This window comes from Stigmatopora argus, chromosome 14 (genome assembly GCF_051989625.1).
Source record: "Stigmatopora argus isolate UIUO_Sarg chromosome 14, RoL_Sarg_1.0, whole genome shotgun sequence".
In the NCBI taxonomy this organism is placed as follows: domain Eukaryota; kingdom Metazoa; phylum Chordata; class Actinopteri; order Syngnathiformes; family Syngnathidae; genus Stigmatopora; species Stigmatopora argus.
The window spans coordinates 5,153,588-5,168,579 of NC_135400.1; the positions used below are offsets into that span (position 1 = coordinate 5,153,588).

The 14,992-nt window shown below is 38.6% G+C and overlaps 1 protein-coding gene across 4 annotated transcripts in view; it reads left to right on the forward strand.

The window, feature by feature from the left end:
* Positions 1-14,773, forward strand: part of prkcbb (protein kinase C, beta b) — a 107,209-nt gene extending 92,436 nt beyond the window's left edge. For 3 of the 4 annotated variants that reach the window (XM_077618359.1, XM_077618361.1, XM_077618362.1), the window contains one exon: positions 2,986-3,207. In XM_077618359.1, the coding sequence (XP_077474485.1) occupies positions 2,986-3,162 (177 nt within the window). In that variant the 3' untranslated portion in view covers positions 3,163-3,207. Of the gene's footprint in view, positions 1-2,985; positions 3,208-13,516 lie in introns of those variants that run through there. The other variant, XM_077618360.1, reaches the window with a different exon arrangement.
* Positions 14,774-14,992: the final 219 nt, after the last annotated feature.

Here is a 14,992-nt window from a genome sequence, read left to right on the forward strand (position 1 = left end):
TGCTCTGGAGGTTGCTGAGGCAAAGAGCCGCATATTTTTTGGCTGGGAGCCGCATGCGGCTCAAGAGCAACGTGTTCGCCACCTCTGATATATCGAATCCCAAAATATGGTGGACTTTCTCCTTATAGTCCGTGCAAATTGGGCTTCATCTACTGGCTAAAATGTGCATTTAGGAACAGATGTATTTCTGGCAGTGCTTCTTAAATAGTGGGACAGGGCCCCGTAGGGGGGCGCGGAGCGATGCCACGGGCGCGCAAACTGATACCTGAGAGCTTATAACTTAAGAAACATACTTTTTGGCAGACCAGAATATAAAGTGTCATTGCACGTTGACTAGGTGAAGCACTGATTTATGGCAATAATGAAGATGGACATTGATAATGTGACTAAAAAGTTTTTCTTATCGTGTTATCATTTTGGCGATATATATATATACATATATATCATTTCGGCGATATATATACATATATATAATTTCGGCGAGATATATATATATACATACACATACATACACATATACACATATATACACATATACATATGGATATATATATATATATATACATATATATCATTTCGGCTATATATATATATATATATAGTATATATATATATATATATATATATATATATATATATATATATATATACACATATATACATACACATATATGCACATACATACAAATATACACATATATACATATATATACACATATATACATACATATACATATACATATATATACACATATACATATATACACACATACATACATATATACATACATACATATATATACATATATACATATATATATACATATACACATATATACACATATATATACACACATATATACATATATATATACATATATACATATATATATACACATACACACACATATCTCGTCATATCGTGCAGCACTGCTTTGGCTGTATCGGAAGAAGTATAATTGAATATGTTTATTTGCCTGATGGTATATATAGTGGGTATGCTGATGAAAGGTGAATAAATAACCTCTGTGTGAAAAGCACTGTCACCTATGATATGAGCTGGTATAGGAGCATCACATGTAACAAAATTACAAACTTCAGATGTTGCTGTAATTTATGTAAAACCCATGATGCAGGTTTCACGTGCTGGATCTATAGTACTAGTATAATGCGGAACTCTGACTTGCCATCAATCACAGACCACTGTTGACCACTCAAAATGATTGATGCATAACATATGTACGATTCTGGTAATACAGCAGTTTTGGAACATGCTACAACTGGACATGAAAGCTAACCAACTGGGTTGCTTTTTGACTCCCACAACAATTGAATTTCACCTTTTCTTCCAATATTATTACTGTTCCAATGTCTACATCTCTGGGCCCATCCTCAAATGTGTTTTCAGTCACTTTATCCTTATCAACATAACATTTTAGATAGCCCTATTCTATATGCATTATCCATTCATGCATCAAGCCATCTGTCCACCTATTTTCACATTTTTATTTGTCCACCTCTCTGTGTTGAGTTTGAACACGCTCAGTCTCAAATCAAATCTACCCTGTTTTATATTGTACCTTTTAACCAAAAAAATGGATTTCTCTCAATGCAAAAAAGCTGACATGATTTGAGTGCAATAAGGGTAAGATCGCTTCGTTCTAAATTGCACCCTCAATTGGGCAACATTGTCCCATCTGGGTGCCCAAAAAGGTTAAAAGGCAAGTAATTAGCTGAAAATAACGCTAGACCTCAGTGTATTCCATATATTTCCCTAAACTATAAACACATTGGCTTCATTTCATTTTGCCTTCAGAGATACACAGATTTAATGAGTTTTGGAGTTTTCCTTCGGGTGACGTTGTCAGAGGATATCGTTTCCTTGTTTTCTTAATTAAAGCTAAGCACAGTGATGGAGACACGCACACACACTCAGAAAATAGCTCGTCTTAAAGCCCCCATGAGGCCTACTGTAGGGAAAGTATCATTTTTTAAGTTAATAACTTGTTTCATGCACTTAGAGGACAACACACCTCCTGGGCTTAAAGACTTTTTGGGAGGGTCTTCATGGTCAAACTAAGAAGTATGCAATAGATTTTCTTAGGAACTTTCATCAGTGCGCTTTATTATATTTAAGTCTTGAAAACACAATCAATTTAGAAATTAAAAGTGAACTGTGAGGGAGTGCACCTCCGCAGGGTGTTTGAGACTTCAGCAACTTTGTTATGTTTCAAAATGAAGTTGAATATGTTTCAAATATTTGGATGAATATGAACCCACATTCCTGAGATGTGCTGGGATTCATCGTAGTGATGTTGAATCACTTTGTACAGCAGTACCTTGATTTACACTGGAAAATATGTACTTTAAAAAAAATGAAATTGCGAGTATTCACGTCAATTATTTTCATAGAATTTTTGCTTAATCAGATTAGAAACCATCGACAAATATACCATCCCTAGAGCGAAGTGAATGGACAAGGATAGCAAGATTTGCTGATGCATTTTCAGCAGTTTACAGTTTAGTTAAACACAAATACAAAATAAAAATGCTGACAAGGAGACTTTCCTTTTAATGTAGTTATATTTACCATTCATTTTTTTATCCATTGAAAGCACTCTTAAACCATCGTGTTTTAGGGGTCTTGACCAAACTGCAAGCGGCTCAATCCATTTTAATGGGGAATATTTACTTAATACACGAGTAAATGTGGTAACAAGCTTGATCACGGACCAACTTAAAACTGTAAATCAAGGTACGTCTGTATTCTGCAATGATACAAATCCAAAGAGTGTATAAATTGAGGCAAAGCTCAAAGTAGCAGTGCTTATTTGAAACCATGTTCAAAGTGGTGCCATCTCACTCCCTACCTACACCCGCCACCCCCCCTTCTTTTGTTGACCGTCCCTTTATCCATCCATTCTTGCCCACCCCTCCACTCTCCCCCTCCTGCTCCGCTCTTTCCTGCCCCACCCTCCTCAACAGTGCGGACGAGATGCTGAGAACTTTGACCGATTTTTCACACGCCACCCACCAGTGCTGACCCCACCCGACGATGAAGTGATACAGAACCTGGACCAGGACGAGTTCGAAGGATTCTCTTTTATCAACCCAGAGTTTCCTGGAAGCGCTCCTAATGCCCCTGTTGACGAGCAAGCTTGATTCAAGCTCATTCATTTTGGATATTGGGACACACACACACACACACACACACACACACACACTAACAGTACATATGCATCTCTACAGGTATAAACTGTGAAACAATGAATATTCCAACACAGAGAAAAACATTTACAATCAAGTAATACCATATAAACACATTTCTTGTTCACACTGCAGCAAATATACTTGTTAATTTAAAATAACCACAGAGCTTTGCAAATTCTGTTCAGCTCAGTGTTAACAAATAATTCAAAACACTTCCGATGGCTAAAAGATGTTGTTTGTGTTTTACAACACTTTAAGCACCATCTATTGACCCCAAATGGTGGAGCATATTTACTTATTATCTGTGAAGAATTCTTCATATTATTGCATCATACAGAGAAGTAACTTGTGACCATTACTACTGCCCCCAGATGGCTGGGGCATGTATACCAGATGGAGAAAAACAATAGCCATTGATTTGAAGCAAAAAATAGAGAATATAGACATGACATGAATGAAAATCAAGCCCAATTGCATCTTGCGTATTAAAACGCTTTTATTTCATTCATTTTTTAATATTACGTTTGGCTGCCATTTACGATAATAGAAATCCAATTAATTTTGACTGAGGGGCCGGCAACGGCGGCCCGGCGGATTGAGTGGTAAGCACGTCGGCCTCGCAGCTCTGGGGTCCTGGGTTCAAATCCACCTGTGTGGAGTTTGCATGTTCTCTCTGCGGGTTTTCACCGGGTACTCCGGTTTCCTCCCACATTCCAAAAAACATGCATGATAGGCAGATTGGACACTCTAAATTGCCCCCAGGTATGAGTGTGAGCGTGAATGGCTGTCCTTTGTCTCCTCGTGCCCTGCGATCGGCTGGCCACCGATACAGGGTGTCCCCCGCCTCTGGCTCGAAGTCAGCTGGGATAGGCTCCAGGACCCGCCGCAATCCTAGTGAGGATAAAGCGGTTCAGAAAATGAATGAATGAGGGGCTGGCAATGTTCGAATGCCAGCTATTCATCCATTTGAATTGGATGTCTATTATCGTCAGTGATAGTGAAACATGACCACCCAATGCGAGCTCAGATGAATTGGATTTGTCTTTTACTGTCAATGGCAATGAATAAGCAAAGGGCTACAAATGAGATAAAGAAGAAAATGAGATATAATACTTTATATATATATATATATATATATATATATACATACATACATATATACATATACATATATAAATATATATACTAAACTCCTTACCCATTATATATATACATATATACACATACATATACTACATATATATATACATTTATATATACATATACATATATATACATATACATATATATATATATAGATATACATATATATATACATATTTATATATGTATATATATATATATGTGTATATATATATATATGTATATATATAGATATATATAAAATGGGTAAGGAGTTTAGTCACAGAAGGAATTTAAATCTCAAGACATCATTACAGCTATTTTCAAAGCCATAATGCTAACTTCTTCAAGCTAATTTAAAAAAAAACACTCCTGAAAACAAAGCAAGGGATTTTTTATGCTGCAGTTCAAGTCTGCAACATGCAGTGTGAACAAAATGTGTTAAATAAATGACAAGAGACATACACTTAGAGCAGAGCACAAATATACATGAGTGCAGAAAAAAACGTGGCAGCATACAGAGCATTTTATGTTGTCCTCCACCCTCCATCTCCTTCCTTGACTCTTTAAGCACGCTCTTGAGTTTGGCTTGCAATTCTGGTGTGCTCCTTAGCCTTAGATAATAATCTCTTGCGTCTGTATGTTTATGCTTATCTATAATTGGAATGTTTGACCTTTATGTGCATGACTTTTTATATCAGTACAATATCACAAAGTTGGATTGACACTGTATTCTACCGTCATGCCTGCAGAAACAGTGGTTGATGAGTTGTGTGCTGTTTGGGGATCATGATGGTAAAATATGGTTTGAATAGTATTAGACAGACAAAACTCCTACTCCAGACGTGAAGCTCATTTCTCTGTGTTTGACAAAAGCATGGCTCCAATAATGCTGAAAAATATATCCTATATGTGTGAATGGATGAGAATTCACTTTGCATGCCTGGCCCTGCGCTTGTGTTTTTTTTGGTTTTTGGGTTTTTTTGACGGCCAAGGGCTGTCTGACTTGTTGCTTGACATCTGGTGGATGAGGAATGAAAGGAAAGCAATTTGAATGTGCGTTTGCACGTTATTTGCTGAGTTGGAAGCACCAGAGAGGTTTTGATGTGTTGTGACAATTTGTCGTGTTGCCTAGCGACTGAATCTAAACGCCCCAGCTCACAAAAAGCTGACGTTTTAATGCCGTGGTGTCCCCATAAACTGCAGCAGCAAAGAATAATAACAACAGGTCACAGAAATAGACTAATGTTTGTGTTCTGTATTTTGTTCAATTTAGATAGCAATAATCTTGTGGATGGAAAGTCACATTTGTCGTTAAAACACCAACCTCATGATAACATTAGTATTCTTTTTTTGTCCGAAAAACTCATGCTTACTTGAATTACATAATCTCATATCATTCAGCACCATGTTCCCTGAAACTGATCATTTACTTCTCGCAAAAAAAGAAAAAAATACTGAGGCTTTGTTTTCATTGACAGACTCTCCAATTAATTGGTCACAACATTTGATGCATTTTGTTTTTTTTTGTTTTAAAAAAGATCATATCTGACAAAGGTAATATGTTGACCAGATGCTTATACAGTTGTATTAATTAGTTCCAGAACTGGTTTCATATCTTGTATATTTCGTGAATATAGCAGTGTTTTGTATGTAAATTCTCTAATTCGTTCTGTGGTTCTAAAAAAAAATACCTACAAACCCCTTAAAATTGATCAGTGTTCCAATTTTGAATGAAATCGTACATGAGAAACACAATTAAATAATAAATTATACGAAAATAATGTATTAATGTATTAAAATGAATAACATGCATGCAAAATCATTTTCTATTTGTGCAGGTGCATAAATGTAAAGAGGAAGCTAACGTCAGATAGCCTCTTCATTTTATCCATGCCAGTAATTTTAAAGAAAGAACAAAGTTGTTTTAAATACACTCGAAAAAGTAATTTTAAAAAACATGGAGAGTTGTTGTTGGGAGACAGCCAATGGGAGGCCAGCGGAATGTAGGGAGTGTCAAGCAGGACGCTATGCTACCGCAAAAGTTTCAAAATAAAAAATACAGGAAATATTATTTATTAATATTATGTTTTGGGGTAATCCATAACTTGGATCTTGTTTTTCGAATATTGTAACAGTAATTTGCATATCCAAAGGTTTCTAAAAATGCTGTATGTGGAAACAGTCGTAAGAAGAGGTCCACTGTGTATTATGAGCCATATTAAAGCCTGACAAACAAGACCAAGGTAAATCCAATTCCTCCCCCAGTTAGCTGAGAAAGGGGCCAGGTCATCGATGTCCCAAATAGATAAGTAAAAATAAAGATATTTGTTTACTGTTAAAGGTGTGTTATATTTCACACAAAAGCCTATTGCACTATAAACTCAATTTACTAAGTAAATTAAGCCTAAAGCTATCCATAAAATGTGGTTTTAATTTGTAAATGCAAGTTTTCGAAATGGCACGTTTAAGGCAATAGAGACCTTTATTCACATGAATGGTATAAATTTGACACAGTCCATCTTGTAAATCTGGAAGGGGGCAGGTTAGTAGTCTGTGGGAGAGGGAGGGCTGTGCCTCTGTGGGAGTGGTCACAGCCGACATCATTCATGGCCAGTCAAAGTGACTCTTTTCATTCACTTTAAATGGGGTTTCCTAGTCGGGCATTGAAATCTTGACATGGCGTACTAACCTCTGTGACGTAACTGTGAAAGAAAGTTGGAACTTTGGAACAACAGGAAAATGCTGGGCTGTGATGACAACAGTGATGAACCATCTACATCAGCGGTCCCCAACCTTTTTCTCACCGCGGACCAGTAAAGCTCTTTTTATTTTCTCGCGGACCGGCTATTGCAGGTTTTTGTTCCAACCGATCCAACACAAACAGTTTAACTAATGAGGTTTCTGCTGAAAAAAGAAGCACCCGACTGCAATCCACTGATTGCACTTCTAGGATACCAGATTGGTGGAAAGGTTTCCTCTTGTAGTTTGGAACGAAAACCCGCACCCACTGCGGCCCTTTCTGGAATAGTTTGGGGACCACTGGGCTAATGGGTAGGGCGAAAACTTAAGACAAAATTGTGTGGGGATGGGGTCGGTTTACGAACCACACCCACGACGGCAAAAAAAACAAGTCCCAAGCATAATAGGAATTATTTATTATTATGATGACAACTTTTCTCATTTCAAGTAGGAGGGTGAGATTGAAAACGTTAATATATTTTACTCTGACGGACCGGCACTAGGTGGCTTGCGGACCGGCACCGGTCCACGGACCGGTGGTTGGGGACCACTGACCTACATCTTCATGAAGTCAGAATCTTTTTCATAAAATTTTGTTCTCTACATTGTCAGTATTTAATGGCATATATTTGCCAATCCTTATTCCAAACATCTTAGTGTCTTCTGCCAATGTAGTTTGTAACTTCCACCTATATTATTCCTATTTACCAAACGATAACGTACTTTCACTTATGACAATTGTATATCAGTCAAAATAAATTGTGAACTTGATCATCATGTTGTGGCTAATAAGTTTAAAATAATAGAATGGCACATAATGTAGACCTTTCATTAAATATAATTTGAATCATTTTCATTTATATATATATTTTATTGTTTAAATCTTACCTTACCCATCCGTAAATATTTGTAAATATATGTGATTTGTAACCATGTGATGCAGTTTAAAAAAAGCACCATGAGGCACTTGTTATTTAGTGTGGATCCCATTGTTACACCATAAAGAAGAGTTGTCAGAGTTCATACAGGTAAAGAAACGTGCACCTTATGGTCAAAACGATATGTTTGCATTATTGAATAACAAAAGCAAAAAAGAAATCATGCATGAAAAAAAAGCTTTTACAGGTTTACTATCTATACTACAAGGGTCCTTTATGTTTTTAATGTCTACAGCGCTTCAAACGTGATCAAACTGTTCTTTGGTGTGCAAAACATTGTGGATGGGCAAAGAAAAGGCTTTTTAAAAATGTGTCCCTGTGCCAAATTTCTATAATTTTACAACACAACGCTTACTCAATAAAAATGAAAGTTAGATGTGCACGGCAGCTTGTCGCTTGTGTTTTCATAGTGGTCTGCAGCGTTTAAGCTTCATCTCTATCTTTATTGAACTTGTGCAACATGCATTGGAGAAACGAGATTAGAATGATGGAGGCTGACAGGGAGTAGACAGGAGAGAGGAACGGAAAAAAAAGCAAAGAAGAAAAAGCAGAAAGGAGAAATGCAACAATGAAGAAGGGAGGGAGAGGGAGACAGCGGCAAACCAAGCGAGGCAGGCGGCTACGACAGGCTGTGCATATTTCATGGCTGCCACTTATCATAAGAGCCTTTCCTTGATGGGAGAAGCGCAGGTTTGATGACTTCAAGGAAATAACATGCAGAACACGGCCTACATACACACAGCCCTGCTGAGCCACTAAAGTCAACCGCTGGTTGAACTGTTGCTGCACTCGCTAGCTACTTAAGGACTATACATGCCTGGACGATACATTGAAGGTCTTGCAAGCTGCACAAAATAATTTTTTATTTTTTTTAAATGTGTTGATCAACATGATAATACAAGAATATAGATACAAATTGATAATTGCAGGTAATTGTTGTTGTCACCCAAGAACAGCACAGAAACCAAAGAAGAGATTTTTTAGGGTTCATTTATTCATTCTCTGTACTGCTTATCCTCACAAGGGTTGCGGGGAGTGATGCAGCCAATCCCAGCTAACTACGGGCACCAGGTGGAGGACACTCTGAATTGGTGGCCAGCCAATCGCAGGCCCCCTGTTACAAAACAAAATTAATGATAATTTGTTTAATATTTAAGTATTATGTGGTTTACAAATTATAGCAGTGGGCTGATGCTATCCTGAATTTCCATTGAATTTATTGACCCTCATATGGTTTATTACCTGTTAATTACAAGTAATTCTGTGCTCATATAACTCATTGACTTCTATTGATGGCATTAGACGTTCAATCCATTTGAAGTGTGAGGGTTGGCAGTAAATAAAGTTTACTGAGTTCAAACGGATTGGACGTCTACTAGTCATAACCTTGCTTCAATTGAATTATTTCACTCCAAAATAAGATATATACTTGTATTGTCAGTAAAATATTATCTGGTAGTACGCTTGATCACACAGAATTATATCACTAACACAAAACCCTTTTATTTTGTATGGCAACTGTTTTTGAGTTGCGGCACACTTGATTTCATTGCAAAAATCTCAAGTTCAAAATCTTTTCATTTAAAACTATGTTACCTATATTTACGCAATAGTCATTTCCATCAAAGCTTTATGAACAAGAATAAAAAAAACACTAAACAAATATGTCATTATCTAATTTCCATCTTTAGTCCCTTGTGTAAGTTGATGATAAACAATGACACACTCTAGACACACACACATACGCATCGATACACACACGCAGCTCGGTTTTTAGACAGTGTTGTGATTACAATTTTGTTCGTCTAACAGCCAGGCTTTAAGATGATTGGCGAAGAGATTCAGAGACAGGAGTTCATGCAGTGGTGGTCCGTGCATTTTTTCGTAGCGCCTTCAACGGGTAAAATCCACTTCCTAACAGCATTTAATGATTAAATACAAATACTGGAGCTTTTCAGACATTACAACCGGGCCTGGGGGTGATTTTCCCGGGAAAAGACAGCGATGGACGTCAATGGCGAAATGGCAAAAATTGCACTAATTGGGGTAAAATTCACTTCCTAGCAGCATTTAGTGATTAAATACAAACACTGGAGCTTTTCAGATATCAATTGAAATATTATTTAGGAATATAGCCATATTTTACTCACCAAAAATCCTTTTTAACTGTACACAATAGCCATCCTCCTTTCTTTCTTCCTTCTTTTCTATCGCCATCGAAGCTAAGGCTGAAAGTCGAGCCTGTCCTGCCGTATTTCTGGCATAGTCCGTCTTGGAAATGGCTTTAAATCAACACAACAATATATTTGCTTGTGCAGCTCGCTACAGATACAGTTTGGTAGCTCTGGCTAATCACTAGCCAATCATAGTTGGTGAACGCAATGACGTATCCCTACGCCTGCGAGAAGGCAATGACGTATCCCTACGCCTGCGAGAAGGCAATGACGTATCCCTATGCCTGCGACAAGGCATTGTGGTATTGCCAACTTGAAATCTGATTGGTTAAAGCAACAGTCTTATCGACGCTTGTTTAATGTAGCAGAGCCTGCAGAACTGATTGTGAAGGCCTTGAGGCAGATTTCTGACCCTGGCAACAAATAATGGCTGCAATGTGATTGGTTAAATGCTTCAATATGAAAACACACATCTGGAAGCAGTGCAACCAGGGGGAAAAGCAATGAAAGGAAGCTAACAGACAATTTGGAATTATTTAATAAGTATTGATGGACAAAATATAATATATGATTCAGATATTTCTTAGGCCAGCAGAGAAGGCCTTGAAGGCCCTGACGGCCCGCCACTGAGTTCACGTATGTTAATTGGTATTGAGTTCCAGGTATGTGCGGCATGGACAGAGAAGGTGTCTTGGCTGAATGCACTCTTTTAGAAGGGAACTACACAGTCACCTCTAGAGCCAGCCATTGTTGATGTGTTGGAATTTTTTGTACAAAATCTTGTAGTGGAGGATAATCTTTGTGTTGGAAGATTTTGTAAACTAAGGTGGCATCCTCATATTTAACGGTATTGTCTCAGTTCAGGTGTTTGTATTTTTTTAACATCTGACAGTGGTGGTGCGTTTTTTTGGCTTTCTGTTCAATACTTTCAGAGCTTGCTTGTAAATGGTTTCAATTGGTTTTAGTATTGTGAGCACGGATGGTCGTTTGTCTCTCTGTGTGCCCTACGACTTACTGGTGCCCAGTCTAGGGTGCCCCTATCTGCCGTTTGCCTAAAGTCAGCTGGGGTAGGGTCCAGCAAACCCCCGCAAATCTTACAAAGATGTGCGGTACGGAAGATGTATGTAATGAATGGATGATTGTGTAACCAAAATCTTAACTCTTTATTTCCTTGAAATCAGTTACACCTAATGTAAATATAGTTTGAACAGAAATTTTGTCAGAGAGGAAGCTGTCTAAAGTTTGTATTGACGTACATGTAATAGCTAGTGTACGCAGTAAGCCGCCGCAGCGCCAGAGCGAGTGTGATAATTAATTCCAAATGTTGCGGCCCTAAAAAATGAAAGCCAGTGGCTTTGGCACAAAGCAGCCGGCGCTTATCAGCCCAAAACAGGTCAGCGTTCGATACCCGCCTTTCATTCACCCTCCTCTCCTTAGAGCCTCCCACACACACACGAACACACTCGGCGCTAATCCTCTGTTTCCTGGAAAGTGATGGCGGGAGGCAAGAAGTATAGTGAAGTAATGAATCCCGACGTAATAATCAAAAGAGCCTGTGGTTTGTATGTGCTTTCTATCGCCACATCTCCACCAAAAGCCACTGATGTTTATCTCTTCTCTTCTTCCTCCTCTCATATCTCCATCTTTCTGCCTTTCAGCATTAAGCGACATTCAAGCGTGCTCAGACGGAACACATTAAGAGCTGCCCTACATGGCTGCCAGCAGTGTGTGCGCGCATGTGTGTTTAAAGTCCTTGCTGTATAGAAACTGAATAAGAGTAAATTGATGTGCTGACACATTGTTTAGCATAGTCCTGCAGTACTGTACAGTAATGCTGTACATGGTACTCGGACGTTTCGTCGAAAGACGTTTGGTCACCGGACATTTGGTCCCCGGACGTTTGGTCGACCGGACGTTTGGTAGAACGGACGTTTGTTCGCCGGGTTGTTACTGTTGAAACCAGCTCTCAAAATTATAATCATGAGAGAGAGAGTGAGTTTAATATCTAAATATCAAAATATCAACAGTAAACTCTGTCATCATTTGACAGCGAGCGAACCCGGCGACCAAACGTCCGTTCTACCAAACGTCAGTTCTACCAAACGGCCGTTCTACCAAACGTCCGGTCGACCAAACGTCCGGTCGACCAAACGTCCGGTCGACCAAACGTCCGGGGACCAAACGTCTTTCGACGAAACGTCCGGTCACGGCTGTACATACAGATAGTACCCATCACAATGGGTGAGTGTTGAATCTCTCTCATCAAGACACAACTAGTCATCGAAATTAAAAAAAACATCTTCACTAACTGCATTCCAAATTCACCTTTACTTTTTAAGTCTTCCGTCACATCCAAAGCTGTATTTGCGACATATGAAAAGGCTTCACTCAAAACAGCAGACAGAAAAGATTTAAATTCATGCACTGAGATTTTGACTACATAGCAGATCTAAATCTTTCATAAAGTTGACACAGTGGAACTTCTGTCAGCTGTACAAGCAATGTTTTCTCAACCTTTAAAATCTCAGAGCAGACCACCAAGAAGAGTCACCGAAAGTGTAAAGCAGGGGTGTCAGACTCGGGTTCCTTCGCGGGCCGCGTTAACGTCAACTCGATTTCATGTGGGCCGGACCATTTTAGATATAATATTTAGATTTTTTTTTAATATAAATGGATTAAAAGAACTGGATTAAAAGCCCTGAATATTCAGTTGTTATGGATCTAAAACAATGTTTATTTTAGCTTTTTTAAAATATATTTTTGGATTTTACAAAATGATTTTTGAACTAAAAACACAGAAAAAAATGATTAAAAAATTACAATTATTGATTCAAAAGTGGGAAAATCAGGAAATGTAATATACATCTATACTCTTCATTTCAATTTGATCCTAAAACAGAAAGTCGGCACTCATGATTTACTTTCCCGGGCCACACAAAATGATGCGGCGGGCCAGATTTGGCCCCCGGGCCGCCACTTTGACACATGTGGTGTAAAGTTATTGTCCAATCAGCCTACAATGCATGTTTTTAGAATGTGGGAGGAAACCGGAGTACCCGGAGAAAACCCACACAGGCCCGGGGAGAACATGCAAACTCCACACAGGTGGGCCGACCTGGATTTGAACCCAGGACCCCAGAGCTGTGAGGCTGACATGCTAACCACTAGGGCCGCCCAATTGGATATACTATTCATGGATGAATTTTCTGCATTGCGTTTAATGAGGTGTCTGCTTCTCTTGCTCTCCACTCTTCACTCCTCTCATTTATTCACCTTTCTATCCACATTTACCCAACCTCCCCATTCATACGCTCAATTGCCGCCCCGCAGAAGAGCCGTCGTGACACGTGCAATTTTGACAAAGAGTTCACAAAGATGCCGGTGGACCTGACGCCTACGGACAAGCTGGTTATCATGAACCTAGACCAGGATGACTTCATGGGCTTCTCTTACACCAACCCAGAATTTGAGGCTCCCAAGTGAAGCCAAGCAGACTGTCAACGAAAGAGGTGACAGGGTGGTCCTTTCAACACACAAAAATGGTATTGTAAAACTCAACTTGCACAGTACACTAGATACCAAAGACTTTCAAATGTATTGTGTGAAAACTGACTGAATAATATCCATTGTTAATACAAACGGTGAAATTATATCAGATATAGTCACAAATAATTTGTTAGTCCCATATGGTGAATGGGTATTGGCTACCTTTACCCATGCTAATGATCTGACTATATTTTAATTAGAATAGATGTTTATGGTATATTGAGCTTTTGGCCATGTTTTAATATTATTCTTAATTCATCTTAAGGTTGAGAAAAGTGATACAATATTCAGTGTGTGTTTGATTATTAAAGCTCATGAACCACCGTACAAAGTAATGTGACAAAAGATAAAAATGAAAAAATATATACACAATCTTTGATCGACACTTCATTTGATAGACAGAAAGTAAGATCAAAAACTTTAACCCGATTCAGGTAGATGATAGATGTCCAATCATGTGGCTCTTATAACCTAAATTAAAACTCTTTAAATGAGTTTATCAGATGTCCAATCCCTTTGAAATGGGTTGAATGCAGCGAATACACGTTCATTATCCACTACCAATCCTCCCAATTCAAATGTATTGAACATCTAGCGCCATCACTGACAGGCAATGAGTTACCGTATTTTCACGACTATACAGCGCATCGTATTTTTAGCCGCAGTGTCAGTGACGCGTGCTATTTCTGTATTTTACACACACAACGGACGCGCCGTTTTTATAGACGCAGCCAGGCATTGCAAAACATACACCAGCTTAAACCCACACGCTAAAAATACGTTTTTAAAAAGGCAACGGAAGCAAAACTGAGTTTGGTTGTACTTTATTTAGCCATTTTACAATGTACTCACATCATCATCACCCACAAATCCATCAAAGTCCTCATTTTCTGTGTCCGACTTGAACAATTGTCCAAATGAGTCATCGAAAACGCTGAGTTTTATACGTTCGTCCAGGCGGCCACAATCCATTCGCAAATAGTAGTTAGCTAGTAGCTAGCGTAACTATTCCAACGCTGTCTTCCATGCTTCGTAAAGCTGTGTTGATGCCGATCGCCAGGCCACAATCCATTCGCGAATAGTAGCTAGCTAGTAACTAGCGTAACTATTCCAACGCTGTCTTCCACGCTTCGTAAAGCTGTGTTGATGCCGATTGCTAGGCCACAATCCATTGGGTGTATTGACAAAAGAACTATATATCCCAGCAGTCACTGCGCAGTACTTTTTCTATGGGAAAATAGTAGAGTCGGGCGCTGCTTG